This window comes from Ailuropoda melanoleuca, chromosome 13, assembly GCF_002007445.2.
Source record: "Ailuropoda melanoleuca isolate Jingjing chromosome 13, ASM200744v2, whole genome shotgun sequence".
In the NCBI taxonomy this organism is placed as follows: domain Eukaryota; kingdom Metazoa; phylum Chordata; class Mammalia; order Carnivora; family Ursidae; genus Ailuropoda; species Ailuropoda melanoleuca.
Genome location: NC_048230.1, coordinates 19,710,394 through 19,728,752, shown reverse-complemented (window position 1 = coordinate 19,728,752; position 18,359 = coordinate 19,710,394). Strand labels below are relative to the sequence as shown.

Here is an 18,359-nt window from a genome sequence, read left to right as displayed (position 1 = left end):
AAGCCTGTCCTTCTTGGTTCCCATGGAGCTGACGGGGTGGCAGTCAGCAGGGACGCTTCATTCCAAACAGCTGAAGCAGAAACTGCCCTCAGCCGCAAAGTGGCCCTCTGCCACTGGTTCCAGCGAGATCTGTCCTGCGGCTCTCCAGACCCTTGTTTGTGCCAGAAATGGTACCTGTTCCTGAGGAAGGCCGCCCTTCCGTAGCTTGGACCCCCGTGGATGCTTTCATTTTCGGCAGCAGCCACGTCACTTAATACGAACCAGGTCCGAGTTGGGGGTGGGGTGGGGAGGAAAGTCCCGCTTATGATTGACTCCGCAGCCGGCAATCTGTTAGATTGCGTGCTGGGGCTTAATGTGCGATTTCATGGCTTTTCACGGTCTCTAAACTGCAAATTTGAGATGATTTGAAGACATTTTATTTAATTTTCATGCTTTTTTAATCAAAAAAGTTAAAAGACTAATAATATTTTATGGGCAGTTATAAAATGTGCTGTTTGCACACGAGACCGAAATGCCTTCCTTAGACGAGCAACCCGCGTGTGCGCCTGGAGAGGACCCCGCAGGGCTCTGGTGAGGAAGGGTGGGGTGGTTTTGGAGACAACTCATTCTTTCAGGTGATGTCCATCTAGGTGCCCTGGGACTCTCCAAGTTCATTCACCGCCTCACACCCCAACCTTTTCGTATGGAAGTGACTCAGCAGTGAGCACCTTGTGGGGAGGGCTGGGGTCAGGCCATCTTTACATTCCCGGAGCCTCGCCTGGTGTCTGTCATGGGCAGGGGTGCAGAAAATGTTTTCTGAATGAATGAATGAATGAACGAGGGAAGGGTTCTCCAACTCTCCCTCAAGCAGCCCAAGGGGGAGGGAGACCTGAGAGCATTCGCTCTGTCTTTTCCCCATCGCCGCTGGAAGCAGAAACAGCGGATACTTACAGTTGAGGTCCTCGCTTGGCGGAAGGGCACTCGGAGGGGATGTGGGTATAAGAATGGTGGTGCCTGCTGCTTTTTACTTAGGTGAAGTCACTATTTACCTATTGCTTAATTCAAAATCCCAGACCCAGAAGGACCCTAGAAACCGGAAGTTCAATTTCTTCACTTTTCAGATGAAGAAAGAAGCTCCTTGCTTAAGGACAAAGTGGGGACTTGAATCCCACTTTCCTGCTCCCTCCTAATTAGTTAAAAAGTATTTTTTTTCTGTACTACTTACTTCATCTGGCATGAGCTATAACTTTTCCCAGCTTCTGGGATTGCTTTGGGAGAAGTAATACCTTTTTCTTTCCTCCCCTTTCAACTTCGCACTGTCTCCCTTTTCTGCTTAAGGATTCTGGGGATAAAACACACTGGGAACCCAAAGAAATGGGCAGAGTCCTCAAGAGCAGTGGATCACATATAGCAATGCAGAAAGATGCCTCAGCCTGAAAAGGACCCAGTGACACGGACAGGGAGATTTGGTCCAGCTCTGGAAATGTTGAGGTTGGATCCAAACTACCTGGTAAGTGCTTTTCCAATCACATAATTGGCAAAACCCCAAATGTGGCCAGCTGACATGGTGGTGTCTGTCAGCATGTAGAGTCCCCCAGCTCATTACCAATCCACGGGGTAACGATGACTGTCATCATCATAATCATTATCGCCTTAGACAGGCGTGGATGACAAAGGCACCCCGGGGATGTCCTTTTGAGATGAGCTGCTTCTTAGCCAACCCTGACTCTCCAGAGTGACTTTCTAGAGAATTAAAGGATCATGAAGCTGAAAGAGGCCCTCTGAGATAATCGGTTCTGGCTTTCTGCCTTCAGACAGGACTAACCATTATAGAATAGTTGTTATATAGGAAATCGAACCAAACTTACTTTTATATGTTATTCTTGTGATAGTATCTCTGTTGAGCATTCGATTAAGAAATGGGTTTGATGAATCAGAAACCTAGGAGAGAAAAGAAAATATTAACGACTGGGCAGTGCTATCCCAGAACAAACACTCCCTCTGTGCATTCACTTGTTCATTCGTAGTCATTGAGTGTCTACCACGTGCCAAACACCACAGTGGCTGGAAATTCAGACATTAGATGCACACACTCTACTCTCAAGAAATCCTAGTCTAGAGAAAGAAGACAGGTGAGTAAATGAATGGTTATAATAGAGCGTGAAGATTGCCATGATAGAGTTGCAGGCATGATGATACTAGGGGAAGACCACCCACCTGGGGAGCTGAGTGAGCTGGATCTTGAAGGATGGGTGGAAACTACAAGGTGCTTTGCTGGTACAGTGTGTAAAGGAGGAAGGACGAGGAAACAATTACATACAGAGGATCTGTGCATATGGACACGAGAGAGTGAGAACTCTTTATGCTCAGGCAAGTACTTCCATGTAGCTGTTACTGAGGGGAGGGGGGAAAGATGGAGGGTGAGGCAAGAGAGGTAGGCAGAGGCTAGCTCATATCAGGCTTTGAATGTCATGGGAGGATAGTTAACCTTCATTCTATAAGGATGAGGAACCAACAAAGAGTTTTAAGTAGAGGGTGGGGAGTGACATTTTAGGGAGAGGACAGTTACTCTAAGTAGACAGTGAGAGAGAAAGAGTACCCAGAATAGAGGTATCAGATGGAAAAAAATCTCTAAGAAATAATATAGAACCTTATATCACTGTTTATTATTACATGAATCAAATATATCATAAGCCATACCATCTGTCAACCAATCATCCCTCCCTCCCTCCCTCCCTCCCTCTATCCATGTACCCATAAATCCAAAAATATTTACCAAGTGCCTATTATGGGCCAGGGATCGGTTCCCATTTTGTGCCCATGCCCTCAGGTCTCCAAATTCCCTCTGGAGGTCCTCAAGCCAGAGGACCACCATTTGGAGACTGTGATGTGCCCCCACATAACTGCGTACACTGTTTCTTAACAGCTTCCCTTCTACTCAGTCTTTTCCAAGGCACAAGGGTTCATCTCAGCCAGTTCTCTCCTACCTCTCTCAGCTCTGCTCAGTAATTTACGCCTCAGTTGCTAATCGGATGCTGTGACACAACAGCATTTTAAAACTGATTTATTCTGAGGGTTGGAAAAATTGCAGCAGATGATTATTATTATTAGATAAGCAACAGGTAATTTTGAGTTTGGAGGAGGCACAGACTGTTTATTTTCCCTCCATCTGTCTCTCCTTTCCCACACAGTTTCCTGGATGTGTTGTGGTGAGACACACACTGGGGGGAAGCTTGCTGAGTGGCAGTGCTCAGTGGAGTTTGTCAGAGCCACCCCCAAATGGAGAAAAGTCCCAAAGCAAACATTGCTGCTCCCCAGAAGCTTCAGTGCCATATTTAGCTTCTCCTTTGACTTCCTCTTTGGCCATTTAAAACATAGCTCGACACTGCCTGTTTGTGCCAATTCACATGAAAAATAGACTGTCATGGCTAGTAAGGAACCTGCCATGCTCCTTAATTGGGTGCCTGGGCTCCTGGTAGCCGGTGAGCCTGGACAGCACTAATGTTGGAACTGGACCCTTTTGAGTTGATTAAAAATAACTGAAAAATTTCCAGAGTGCACACAGATGATTTGTGGGCTCTGGTGTGTTGGCGGCGTGGGAGGGAGGGTAAAGTATGTACTTGGTATAAGTGAGCTTAAGTGGGAAGTTAATGGTGTGTGAGCAGTAATTATGGCCAAATCTCAGTTCCCTGTGGTCATGGGAAAGATGGGGGATTAGGAGGGGACAGAGATATATAAAACCCACAAGTAAACAATTCTCTTATTTTAGCCAACAACTCCAACCCTTTTATGGCTCAGTTTTTGGCCAGGGTGCCATCTCTAGGGATCGGCTGAACCAGAGGAAGGGCCTCTCATTTTCTGGGCCTGCGTACCCTGCAGTGAGCTGGGAAGGGGGCAGGCAGAAAGATCAGAAGGAGGGGAGGACCACCAGAGACTGGGAGCCCTTAGAGCCAAGGGCTCTGCTCATCTCATTTCTAGGTACGTGCCTAGCACATGACTGGCCTGTGCCCCGCACTCACTTGGTGTTTTGGGATGAGTGAGTGACAAGTCTTGGCTTGGATAACTCACTGTGGAACATCTGGAAGTTGATTATGTTGGACAAAGATAGAAGGGCTGTGGCTTATTTTGAGATCCAGTGAGAAAGCTTCAGGTCTGCTCAGGGAAAGAATGGAATCATCCCTCGGGGGCCAAACTGGCCTGAGAAGATGCAGGAGCTGGTCCCCATCCTTTCACTGACTGCAGGGGCGGGGACATGAATGCTTCTCAACAGTTCGCTGGGATGCCGCCGGGACCTGCATCAGTCATCTTCCTGCAAGTGCTTGTGAAACCCGCCCATGGCCTGCTGTAGAGGAGGATGACTTCCTGGCATATCCACCACCCTGTCAGCTGTAATGTGCCTGAGCTTCCGGGGTGACATCCACTGACTCAAGCGCTTTCAGCAAGGAGAGGCACCGGCAGGGGCCTCGCCTGAGGCACCCGCCAAAGGACAGGCAGTGTTGGGCAGCTCAGGATGGCCGACATGGAACCCTGGCACTGGGAAGGCCAACGGGGGGAGGTGAGCTCCTAGACATGCTCGAGGCCATTCTGTGACATATCTGTGGGCTTCCTAGCACTGAGCACGGCTCAGGATGAACGCACCTGTTGTACCGACATCATGGTTGAGGCTGGTTGAGGGATACAGGGTTTGCCCTGTGCTTGTGGGGGGCATAGGAGCATAGGGGAAGATGTTTATACATGTCATGGTCTCTCTTCTTCATCTCAGTTGCTTTCTCCATGCTCTGTTGGGGAGGCACGTAGTGTGAGTAAGCTCATTAGTGTGAAAGTCAAGCAAGACCTGGGCTACGTGCACTTGGGTGGAATGCCAAAGATTCCCTGAGCCATTTTCCTCACCTGCAAGATAAGGATACTGATGCCCGCCCCCAGGTTTATTATTAGGGTTAAGTCATAAAATAGATGTCAAGTCCATATCTCAGTGCCTGGAATTCAGAAATCTGCTGTTCATTATAACAGGGTCTGTGATGATACCAAGAGGTGTAGAGTAGGGACTGGCAGGATCTGTGCCAGGACTAACGTCCTTTGGGGTGTCACATCAGGTATTCAGAAGGTATGGCAGCTCCAAAATATGCTTTCCTGGCCAAAAGCCCCTTCCTGTCTTTGCTAATGACAGCTGCAGATGCCTCTGGCCAATGTGCAGCTCTGCCCAGGCCACACAATGGCCCGATGGGACCCCTGTGAGGGAGAGGAACTCAGGAGGTGGTGTGGACTCTGGACAGGGAGGACCAGGCAGGGCCAAGAGCCTGTTGCAAAGGGTGATGGTTTTGGGGAGGACATGGGGGTAGGGCCTTGGGTGCCCTTGTGCCCAGTCTCCTGAGCAGTGATCACGTCACCACGAGAACTCTGTTAAACCTCCCGGTGACAGATGCTGGATTTCTACTGATCATGTTCGCCAGATTCCAAGCTCTGACTGGTCTGGCCTCTTGTGGTCTGGCCAAAACTTCCCAAGTGGCGAGCACAGTGACTGCCAACTTTTGGAACCGTCATACATTCCTGTTTTTTTTTTTCTCTCTCAAATGTTTTCCAATTGGAAAGACATTTCTTCTTCTTCTTTTTTCGTTTTCTTTTAAATTTGCATGCCTGCTTCCCTCTGTATCTGTTAAAATGTTAAAGATGATGATGATGATGATTTTTAACAAACTGGAATTTTCTTGGCTGGAGATCTGTTGTTGCCATTCACTGTTGGGGAAATGTGGAGCCTCCTAAGAATGTCATAAGTCAGCCTTGGTGATCTTTGCTTAATTTCTGCCAGGGGTGCTTACGAGGGAAAGGGAGCGGAAGATGGGAGGTGTCGTTCAGAGCAACTTTGGGGAAGGTGGAGGGGGCTGTTCAGGGCAGCACCTGGAGGGGAGGGACATCTCCCATTTCCCTTCCATCTCTGTTTCCAAGGGGCTACTGAGGGATAGGAGCATAATGCTGTGGCGTGTCAGCGAGCAACCCCTCCCCTTCTGTTGCATCCTTTTACATGATGTGGGACCTGAAGCCGGCTCCTGGCTCCAGCTTCCCCTTTTCTCTCTAGAACAAAGGCTGCTGGGTCCCCAGGCTCTGAAGCTCCGAAATGGAGCCATCATTTCTGCAACTTCCCGAAAGGGGCCTCATTTGTCATAAATCTCATGGGTACAAAGGTCACCATCCCACAGCTTTTCTTGGGCACGGACCTCACCTCTTGGGTTATTTCTGAGATCCAACAGAGACTAAGCTGGTATTCGGATGGGGCTGGGAATGGCAAGAGAAGAATGAAAGAACGCAAGACACTTACTTTTATAAATATAGAAACTACCACCAATCCATTAGGGCTCTTTGCAGCTTCTGTGACATTTGTATATAACTCATGGTTGTAGTGGATGAGCTGCACCTGGCAAGAGGAAAAAACAAGAGTGAGAACAACAGCTTCGCCTGGAAGGGTGTGAGGCACAGCATCTCCGTGCTACAGAAGGGTTAACTCTAAGCTGTATTGTAGAACACTTGTACAGACAATGTTGCAACTGAAAGGGATTCAGGGAGGTGTGTGTGCATGTATGTATGTGTGTGGGGTGTGTATAAACTGCACACACACACACACACACACGCACATACACACATGCATTTACAAAATACATCTTTGCAAATGTTTCCTGGTGACAATCAGGCCTTTAATAAGCTCAGTGCCCATCTGGCTCTGGCTCTGTCCCAGGATATTTCCCCTAAAGTGGGTGTAAAGTGAATTTCTCTTATTAGGAGTGGAACTGCCCTGCAGGGGCAGACCATGCCCTTCTGGCTACACCCACAGCTGCCACTGGCACCGAGTGAATCTTCCTCATGGCCTTGGGTGAGCAGGGAATGGTTAGGTTCGGAGCCAGCCCAGGGACTCTGAGAGGGCAGTGGCCAGCCTGTGAGACGCAGCATTCTCGATTAAGAGAGAGCGATGGCTCAGGCTCCCGATGCACCAGCCAGCCAAGGTCACTTGCTTGGGCAGGACTCAACTTCCTCCTTGCTCAGTGAAGTCCAGCATCTGCTTGTTAAGCCTTTGTATGGTGGTTAGTGTGGGCAGCGAATGAAGTCCTGGATCCGGGCTCTGGTAAATGAGGTTTTCCCTCTTTTACCGAATTAAAAAAAAATGCTTTTTAAAGAAATTGTGACACATAGCACACATATATGTTTAAACGAATGCCCCACCGATTTTTAGCCACATGAGTAATTGACTCCATCTCACTGAGACTTGATTGCTTCCTCTGAAAAATAGGTGTGATTGTCTCTCCTTAGAATTCATCCCAGGCTGTGGTTTTAAAATAGATATTTTTTTAAAACAGTATGGAAGTATAATTTTTGTAACAAACTAAAAAAATTTTTTAAAAAGTGAGAGTTCTTCCCCCACCTCTATGTAATTCCAGGCCAGGCAATAAGACTATTAACAGTTTAGCATATGTCGTTCCTGATATTTTTTGTGTTTATAGATCACACATATGCATGGAGGGTTTAAGAAATAATAAAAGATCCAAGATCTATACATTTCTAGGATTTTCTAGGATTGAGGATCCTAGAAATTATCTAGGATAGATAAACCCCTAGAAACATACAATCTACCAACACTGAATCAAGAAGAAATAAAAACCTGAACAGGTGAATACAAATAAAGAGATTAAAGTAGTAATCAACCCCTTCCCCAACAAAGAAAAGCCCCAGACCAACTGGCTTTGTGGGTGAATTCTACCAATCATTCAAAGAATAATTCATACCGATTCTGCTTAAACTCTTCCAAAAAATGCGAAGAAGAGAGAATACTTCCAAACTCATCTTACGAGGCCAGCATCATCTGATACCCGATACCAAACAAAACCAGACACCTTGAGAAAAGAGAACACAGGCCAGTATCCCTAATGAACACAGACTCAAAAAATGTCAATGGGATACTAACAAGCTGAATTTAACAGCACATTGAAAGGATTATACATCATGACCAAGTAGGATTTATTCCTGGGATGCAAGGATGGTTTAACACATGTAAACCAATCAGTGCGATACATCACATCAACAGAATGAAAGATAAAAACCACATGACCATCAATAGATTCAGAAAAAGCATCTGACAAAATTCACCATCTTTCATAATACAAACTCTCAATGAAACAGGTAGAGAAGGAATTTCGCCCCAATGCAATAAAAGCCATATATGAAAAGCCTATAGCTAATATAATCAATGGGGAAAACCTGAAGACTTTTCCTCTAAGACAAGGATACCCACTCTTGCCACTTTGATTCAAAATAGTAATGGAAGTCTGAGGCAGAGTAATTAGACAAGAAAAAGAAACAAAAGGCATCCAAATCAGAAAGGAGGACGGAAAATTGTCTCTGCAGATGAAGTATCACGTATATAGAATACACGGAAGATTTGCCTACAACAAAACACTGTTAGCACTAATAAACGAATTCAGTTAAGTTGCAGGGTACATATTCAGTATACAAAAATCGATGGCACTTCTATATACTAACAATGAACTATCTGAAAAGGAAATTAATAAAGTAAATCCCATTTACAATAGCAACAGAAAGAATAAAGTACAACTGACCTTGAACAACATGGGTTTGAACGGAACTGATCCACTTACATGCAGATTTTTAAAAAAAAATAATAACAGTACAATATTGCAAAGGTATTTTCTCTTACAATTTTCTTAATAGCATATTCTTTCCTCTAGCTTACTTTACTGTAAGAATACAGTAGTGTACAAAATATGTTAATTGACTATGGAATCAGTAAGGCTTTTGGTCAACAAGTTTTTGTGAAGTCAAAAGTTATACAGGGATTTTTGACTGCATGGGGGGGGTTGGTGTTCTAACTCTCGCATTGTTTAAGGGTCAGCTGTACTTAGGAATAAGCTCAACCAAAGAAGTGAAAGACTTGTACACTGAAAACTATAAAACATTGATGAAAGAAATTAAAGAAGACACATATAAATGGAAAAACATCCCGTGTTCACGGGTTGGAAAAATTAATATTGTTAAAATGTTCATAGTACTATTTAGCTCAATGCCTATCAAAATTCCAATGGCATTCTTTACAGAAACAGAAAAAAATATTCCTAAAATTAATATGGAACCACAAAAGACTCTGACTAGTCAAAGCAATCTTGAATAAGAACAAAACTTCCTGGTTCTACAATATACTTCAAAGCTATAGTAATAAAAAAAGTATGATATTGACATAAAAACATATGTATAGATCAATGGAACAGGACAGAGGGTCCAGAAATAAATCCACACACTTATGGTCAACTGATCTTTGACAAGGATGCCAAGAATACACAATGGGCAAAGGATAGTCTCTTCAATAAAGGATGTGGGGAAAGCTGGATATCCCCTGAAGAAGAATTAAATTGAACCCTTATCTCATGTCACTTAAAAAATTAACTTAAACTGGATTAAAGACTTATATATAAGACCTGAAACTGTAAAACTAGTAGAAGAAAACATAGGGAAAAATCTTCCTGACATTCATTGGTCTTGGCAATGATTTTTGGGTCATGACCGCAGAAAGTACAGGCAATAAAAGCAAAAGTAGGCAAGTGGGACTGTATCCAACTAAAAAGCTTCTGCATAGCAAAGGAAACAAAACAGTGAAAAGGCAACCTAGAGAGTGGGAGGAAATATTTGCAAACCATGGATCTGATAAGGGTTGATGTCCAAACTGTATAGGGAACTCATACAACTCAATAGCAAAAATAGCGAAGAACCTGGTTAAACATGGGCGAAGGACGTGAATTGGCATTTCTCAATTATAAATGGCCAATAGGTGCATGGAAAGGTGCTCAACATCACCAACCATCAGGGAAACGCAAGTCAAAACCACAATGAAATATCACCACACACTTGTTGGAATGGTTATTATCAAAAAGACAAGAGATTACAAGTGTTGGTGAGGATGAGGAGAAAAGGGAACCTTTGTACACCGTTGGTAAGAAAGTAAACTGGTATATCACCATTATGGAAAACAGTATGGAGGTCCCTCAAAAAATTAAAAATAGAACTGCCATATGATCCAGCAATTTCACTTCTGGCTACGTATCCAAAGCAAATGAAATCTGGATCTCAGAGAGACACCTGCAGTCCCATGTTCGTTGCAGCATTATTCACATTAGCCAAGAGATGGAAATAACCTAAGTTTCTTTTGATGAATGAATGGATAAAGAAAATGTATAAAGAAAAATAAGATAGAATATTACTCATCCTTAAAAATGAAGGCAATCCTGCCATTTGTGACAACATGGATGAACCAGGGGGACTTCATGCTAAGTGAAATGAGCCAGACCCAGGAAGACAGATACTGTATGATCTCACTTCTGTATAGAATCTCCAATAGTCAAACTCATAGAAACAAATGGTTTGGTGGTTGTCAGGGGCTGGGGGGAAGAGAAATGAGAGGTTGATCAAGGGCACAAAGTTTCAGTTACTCAAAATACATGAGTTCAGGGGCTCTGAGTACAGCCTGGTGACGATAGTTAGCAATACTGTATTGCATACTTGAAATTTGCTAAGAGGATAGATCTTAAATTAAATCATCTTCACACACACACAACAGTAACTATGTAGAGGTGATGGATATGTTATTTAGTTTGTGGTCATCTTTTCACAAAATATTCATATATCAAAACATCAAGTTGTACACCTTAAACATCTACAATTTTTCTACGTAGAAGAAATCTCAAAAAGTTGTTAAAAAATAAAAAATGAAACAACCCAGTAACAATGGAATCATTTATAATTATGACCCTGAACTTGATTTTTTAAAATTTAAAAATAGTTTGTGGCTATCTTTCAAAGACAGTGTGTTTAGAGCTACCTAAGTTTTTATAACAGCTGTAGAATTTTCGGTTGCACGGAAGCCCCGTGACCCATTTAACCATCCTCTCACTGGCTTTCAGTGTGTTTCCAGTTTTTCTTCTGTCTTGTAAACAATGTCACAGCCAGCTCAGCATAGATCTTTCTGTAGCAGTGTGAACATTTTCCACAGGCTGAGTGGGGGCTGTAATAAGACAGCACCTGTAAAAGTGATTTGTGATGCTGAAAAAGTCTAAGTGTATTCATTATTACCAATATCCTGGATTGCATTAAAAAAAGGAGGTGAGGTTTTAGAAGCTGAGAAAGTCAATGATTTTTTTAAAAAAGTGCTTTTCTTTGATCTTTGGAAAAACCACCTCTCACACAGGGGTTTGCAACCTTCACTCTGCATTTAAATCACCTGGGTGCTTTTAATGCCCACCTGTGCCTGCTCCCCCAATTCTGATTTCATTGATTTGGAACGGGAACAGGGCACCGGGATTTGTTAACTGCTCTGTAGCTTGCGGGCAGCTGGCGTGCAGAGCCAGTGCCACAGGATCAATGAGCAGCCGCATCCCATCAATGCCCAATCAGGTGGATGGAAGCTTGGATCTGAGAGCACTGTGAACAACGGAGTCATTAGAGCTACTCCTGGAGGAAGCCTGCTATCGCTGCTCTTGAAATACCCTATTTGCTTACTGCTTTTTCACTTCTTGTGCGTTTTGCCAATGGTGGCAGATGGTCCTACAGCAGCTCTTCTGCAATCAGAAAGGCAACCATGGGCGGGGACTGGCAACTCCGCTTTGCCTGTGCAGAATGGATCAGGCAGGTTTTCCAGGTCTGTGCTTATCATTGGCCTCCCTCCCACCTGCCCACCCGCACCCCTTTTTTTTTTTTTTTTAAAGCCAGGCTTTCTGCAGGTGGAGAAGGGTTGCCATGTGGAAGATCCAGGAGCTGTGGGGAACCTGCCCCACCTCCCTTCAGTGTTGAGAAAGCTTCTTAATGAGAATCAAAACACATCCTGCCATCTGCTAAGATCTTCCCACGAGGTGACCCACAAAACCACCTGGGGACATGCCAGGGCCACAAGGCGTGCCTGGAAATTTCAGCATGTTCTGGGAATCAGGCGTTGGACAGCCGGGGATTGGAAGGCGCTCCAGTGGAATGGTTCTTCCTTCCCAATTCGCATGACTGGAAACTGCAGGAAGAAGTCTCTTGAGCCCCCGGGTCACCCACAGGGTGGCATTCTGCAGGGGCCAGGGACTGTCAGAAAGCGGCTGGCAAGCCGAAGGTTGAGGCTGTGCTCTGCTCTAAGCTTGCGTTGGCACATTGAGAATTTTGGTCTGATGTCTTGCCTCCTCTTTGTTCCAAGGTAACTTGGCTTGGATTCTGATGTCATGAGCTTTGGTTTCTATTAGGAGTCACAGATGGCCTGCTTCTTATGTGAGGGTTGAACCGTGTGAGATTGGCTTTTTGATCTACCAAAATGGTGATTTTATAGAATTAATATAATCTTAAAATAAAGCAATTTGGAATAGAACGTCTTCCCTCTCCCAGGGCTCACACGTTAGATGTTAAAAAGGTCCAGAGTGCTTCTCTACTCAGTGCGCCACGCGGGGACCAGCAGCAACCACAACGTCTGGAAGGGGACTTGTTAGAAATGGAGAATCTTGAGCCCTACCGTTGATCTCCTGAATGAAGATCTGCATCTTAAAAAATCCCCAGGGATTTGAATGCGCATTAAACTTTGAGAGGTATCGTTTAGCAGACATTGTTGGTTGGTTAGCAGAGAGCCCTGTCTGGTCTGGCTGTTCACTCTTCCTCTGGTTCAGTTAGTCTGGGTGGAGCGGTACAAGTATCATGTATGTTGGAAGATAGGCTGAGTCCAGATCTTTGGAGGCCTCGCATATGAGCTGTGGAAGGGTTTGGAGCAGAGGGTAAGATAATCAGCACCAACGGCAAGAAGGCAGATGCAAGCAGGGAGAGCCCGGACGTAGGGCGGGTGTAATTTCAGGACGTGGCCATTAAGGCAGACAGTGTTCTGTGGGACTTGCAGAACGTGCGTGTTTGGGAAGAGTGGGCACCAAGCAATCCCCTAGGCCTCAGAACGGTTAGGAGCCCCAGAAGAGCCTACGAGGCAGCTCGGCAGTGCCCGGGCTTCTTGTTCCCACCTCTCAGAACGTGATTTTGGCATCAAAGGCAAGAGCAGAAGGGGCATGGGGCCTGCACCAGTTTGCACACCCAGAGTAGGGCTTAACTGTGAAAAAGAGTTGCTTCCCTCCCTACCTTCCAGATCCTTCAGTGGCACTTACAATTTCTGCAGCTGAGGCTTTGTTCCTCCCCAGCCAGGCCCAGTGGTGCCAATCCAATGTCCACTAACCACTCACCACGTGCCTGGTATGGGTGGGTCTAGGGGAAGAGGGTCTGCTGCTTGTACTGCCATGAATTTGGAATGGGGGGGCGGGGCAGGGCAGCCATGTACAGATCCTGTCCTGCTAGAAGAAAAGTTTCAGATTGGCAGGTGGGTTCTGAAAGTGAGGTCTCTGGGTTACTTTTCACCAGTTATAGGTAATATCCTACAAATTCAGAATTTTTAATAATTTGGATGAGCACAAAGATGTAGTCTGAGCCTCAACTTCGGGTCTTACTCAAGGTGATCAGTGTCTGACAATGTTTGACCTCTGAGCAAGTACAAGGCAACTTAAGACTGCGGAGGGGCCAATGTGCAAAGTGCTTACAAAAGCAAACTCTTTGGGAACTAATCGTGATATGCTAATTAAGCACCAAGTTTAGTTATTCATTAAAGAGATGCCCGAAGGGCTTCTGCCAGCCTAGTTGGAATTACCGTGTGAAAGAGCTAACCCTGGATTACAGGAAATTATTTTATAATCTTGACTTCTTATTAATTTAGACAGGGTCCCTCATGGAGAAGCTTTCTGGAAAGGCAAGACTAAGAAATAGGTGTCTTAGAGGAAGAAATAAGAGAATGTTGGTTTTTTCATGATGCTCAGATGCGGGATCCAGCACATTCTCTGTACTCAAGTCCTTTGTGACCTGATGTGACTCTTCCTTGGGTGGCACTGGCTTGAACCTTGTGTTCTCATCCCAGAACATGCTGCCTCACTCAATCCTACAAGCCCCTGGAATTCACTTGTTCAAAAAATCTTGGAGGGCCAACTACATGCCAAGGCCAGCTGTATACGACTGATGAAGTCCTTGACCGCCTAGAGATCGTTTCAGATAGCATCGAGAGCTTTGAAGGAAACAGACAAGACTTTGGCTTGCAAAGGGAATGGCTATAGTGGGAAAAATGGGGGCGAGGCACGTGGGAGTGGGAACGGTGTCAGGTAGTGTATAGTTGGTGAAGGCCTGTCTGCAGAGGTGACATCTGAGCTGTGTTCTGATGATGAAAAGGAGCTGGGCATGGAAGACTGGAGGGAGGCACCTCACTGGCCGAGAGCACGGCCTCTGCAAATGCGTCGGGATAAATGGCTGAGCGTGGTTGGGGAAGGTGGCTTAAGATGGGACCAGCGCATGGGGGGCTTTGCAGACAATGGTAGGGAGCTTTGACTTTATTACAAGTGCAACAGGAAGCCACTGGTTTTAAGGAAGAAATCAGTTTTTGATTCTTTGATGCATTTTTGAAAGATTTCCCAGGGCAGAGGGGAGACAGAGGAGACCTTGCCTCCCCTTCTTGAACTTACAGCTCAGCTCCGGTCTCAACTTCTCTAGGACATCTTCCATGAATCACTGACCTTGAACATCAAGGGCAGCTCCTCTCTGCTCCATGGAGCCCTTGTCCAGGGGGCAGGTTCAAAATATTTTACAGCTGGGATGGCAGGAGTATGGAGTGATCAGGACAGACAGAAGTCATAGACAGCTGCTATAGTCACATGGGTGCTGAATGTCATTGTTGGCACTAGTCACCACCATCATCTGTTGATAATCATCACCAACATTTGCCGCACGCTTATTTGTGCCAGACACAATGCCAGCACTGACATCACCTCACCGAACCCTCACAAAATTCCATGAGTTGTGCCATTCTGTCCATCTGAGTCATGCGGACCCTGGGCCTCCAAGAGATGGTTTGCTCAGGGGAGTGGAAAGAGTCAGGATTGCCCCAGTTCCTATGCTGTTAGAGTTCACACTCTTCTCACACTCACACACCATGTTATTTTGAAACTATTCTTTTCTCTGCCTTTGAATAAACATCTCAAGGGATATCCTATCCCCTGTGCCTCACATGGGACTTGCTTGGACTAGATGTTGGCAATGTTTGTTGAATGAATCCCAATTCTGCATCCTCTAGATTCTTCATCCTGGGAGGGGCCTCCAAGGAAACGCAGGCCAGCCATTTCTTTTCAAAATGAAGAAACTGAAACCAGAGAGGGGCCTTCCCAAGATCATACAGTCAGTCCTACGTCCATGCATTCAGTAGGTGTTTACTGAGCAACTACTAAGTAAGGGAGAGTAGTGTGAGTTGAAGTCCAACAGGGAGGCAGGGCCAGACCATGGAGAGCCTGGCGGGCCAAGCTAGGGGGTCTGGATTCCGTTCTAAGGGTGATGGAAAGTTGTGTTTATGACTATACACCTGATGCATGTTGGGCTTCTGTGACAAGTAGCTCAGCTTCCAAGCTGACAGAGAAGTACTCGTCTCTACGACGTGAGCAGAACTACTGCAAGCGAGCTTCCAAGTCGATGGCAAGCTATCTTTGCCATCGGGCCGGCCGAGAGCAGCCTGTGCTGTGAAGGCCTCACACCGAGTTCACACTTGCCAGCAACAAGGGGATTCACGGGTGTGTACCAGGCTGCTGCTTGCTCACCCTTCACGCCTCAGCAGAGCGACCGGCTGTGTCCTCGGACCCTGCGGTAGATGCCTCAGTTTGGCTTTCCCCGCGTGATGCTCCATTAGCAGGAGCCCCTTTGTGAACTCGGGAAAGAGCAGCCTTGTCGCGGAAGACGACACAGATGGCGTTCGGAGTGATAACCCCACCACCTTCGTGACCCCTGCTTAGACACCGCAGTGGCTTCTCATTGCTTCTGAGACAGAGCCGGCCACCCAAACCTGAGCATAAGCCTTGTGTGGCCCCTGGCGTTTCCCACCATGTCCCCTTGTTCCATGCACACTGGCCACAGTGACCTTTTGTTTCCTTACGCACAGTGCCCCGTGCTTCCTCCTTCCCTAGAGCCCACACATATGCTGTTCCTTCTGTCTAGGACCCCCTTCCCTCCCCTCCGTGCCTGTCTTTTATTTACAAACCCCTCTAGATCTGAGCTCAGGGGTCACCTCTTGAGAGAGGTCCCCATGACCCACCCCCCTGGCATCCCGTGCCTTTCCTCTTTGAAACAGACCACACTTCTGTTTCAATTCATTGTGCGATTGATGAATGCTCGCCACTGTCACTATGCTGACTTTAAGCTTCATTCAGGCAAGGACTGTATCTGATGGGTCCTTGTGATGTCCCCACGCCCAGCACAGAACCCCGGACGTATTAGCTACCGCAACGTAGAGACAATTGTTAAGTGAATGACTGAAGCTGCGTAGGCTGGCAGAAATACAATAGCATGTGATGTCCCGAGTGACAGGGAGAGCAAGGCACTTGGCTGAGCCAGTAAAGGAACAGCCTGGAATCCTAAAGAGAGGCTCTCTAACGGGAACTCGCCACTGGGTACCCTGGGGCAAGGCAGGCCTCTCATTTATAAACAGGGATAATAATATTAACTAGTTCACGGAACTGCGGTGATGATATTATGAGACAAAATATATAAAGCATTTAGCCCAGGGTCTGACATCTCACAAGCGCTCAGTAATTAGCTCCTCAGAATGACGAGACAAGCCATCGATAATAGAACCTTCAGCTCCTGCAGAATAGGGGGCAGGTGTGTGCAGCCCCCTCTCCTGGGTCCTCACTTTGAGCCTGTTCTCCCAAGGAGGCGTGAGCTACAGGTTGCCTGGTCAGAACCCGGATCGTTTTCCAATTTCTCTTGTCCTGTTCCGACACGTAGGGAGCACCCCGTGTAGCACCCCATGTTCCAGGCCCTGGATGGGGAGAGAGCTCTCAAAGAGAAACAGATCCCTAAAACAGATCCCTCAAATATGGTCGTACCATATTTGAGAGGTTGGCAGGCTTTCCGTAGAGTCAGAAAGTAAATACACTCAGCTATGTGGGTGATAGGCTCTCCGTCACAACTCTTCAAGTCTGCTTTGGTATGAAAGGCGCCACAGACAAAATATGAAAGAACGGGTGTCTCTGGGTTCCCACAAAACTCTGTTTACAAAACTGGGCGGCAGGCTGTGGTTTGCCAACCCTGCTAGTCTAAATTTGAGAACGAATACAAAACTTCAGGGGCATACATTTTCCAGCCAGTGTTCTATGGAGATAGGAAGAAAATACGTATTGAAGGAATATCAATCTTCACCTCTCCCTTCCCTTTAAATGATGATGACCACTGTCACATTTCTATGCCGGGAGAGTTTGATTCCAGTGAAGACGCAAGTCCCACCCGTCGTCTGCCAGACCCCAGGCATCCAGAGATGAGCGCCATATATTCCATTGCCCCATTTGTTCCTGAAATAGGCAAATGATGAAACAAAGGCACAGAGAGGTTAAGCAACTCTTCTGAGGTCACACAGCCAAGTGACTCTGGCCCGCTTTGCTTTCGAGTGTACACACGTTTTCTTTCCACAAGAAAGGAAGGAGGCAAGGAAAGGTGTTTTATATCAGACGACATTTCAACAGCGCTTGCTGGAACAACAATTATAAGCTAGGACTTAGTTATAGAGAGTCATTGACAAGTCTGTGTTCACATGTAAGAGCACACGCTGTCTGCAGAGGGGAAGTGGTTGGTATTGACCAGCTGCCGCGTTCTCGCCCTCAGGTTTGGCAGTTATCGCCAGTCGGCCCGGGGACTGATCATTTCCTTCATCTTAAGATGCGGAATGCAATGATGGCTGAAGATAAGAAGCAGCGCCTATCATTTCCTTGACTGAAGACCCCCAAATGTGGTCCAGCGATCACAGCAAGCTGTAAAACCAGACTGAGATGTGGTATTTCCCCCCCGGAGATAACAACACCTGGGTTTTTAAAGCATGGTGTCTTTCACTGAGTCGCATGAGAGTTGGCACACGTGGGGAGCCTTATGCTGGATGCAGGATGCGGCTGGAAAAGCCATTGTTCTGAACCCGGCCAGATACCTCTTCTGTCCAAATAACCCCGGGCTAGTTGTCTAGCCCGTCCCTGCCTGATTTTCTTCATCTGCGATATGGGAACGCACCTAAGGATCGTTGTGAGAATAAAACAAAATCATCCACTACACGGTCTTTCAGGAATTAGGCAGGGTAGAGTCAAGCATGCAAAATACATGAGGTGACAGATACAAAGTACCACACGTAGAAAAGGCGGTTCCAGTGTCCTTCTTTTTCCTTCCATGATGCAAAGATTTGACACATTTTCCTTCTTACTGGTTTCTGGACTTGAAATCTGTTGTCACAAAACAAACCGCATGCCAAGAATCTTCTGGAGCGTTCT

The 18,359-nt window shown here is 46.1% G+C and overlaps 1 protein-coding gene across 2 annotated transcripts in view; it reads right to left on the bottom strand.

Moving 5' to 3' along the window:
* The window catches only part of CA10 (carbonic anhydrase 10), a 487,235-nt gene that overhangs the window by 18,226 nt on the left and 450,650 nt on the right, over positions 1-18,359 (bottom strand). For both annotated transcript variants that reach the window (XM_034641268.1, XM_034641267.1), the window contains exons 6-7: positions 6,293-6,388; positions 1,848-1,920 (exon numbers count right to left, since the gene is read on the bottom strand). In XM_034641268.1, the coding sequence (XP_034497159.1) occupies positions 1,848-1,920; positions 6,293-6,388 (169 nt within the window). The remainder of the gene's footprint in view (positions 1-1,847; positions 1,921-6,292; positions 6,389-18,359) is intronic.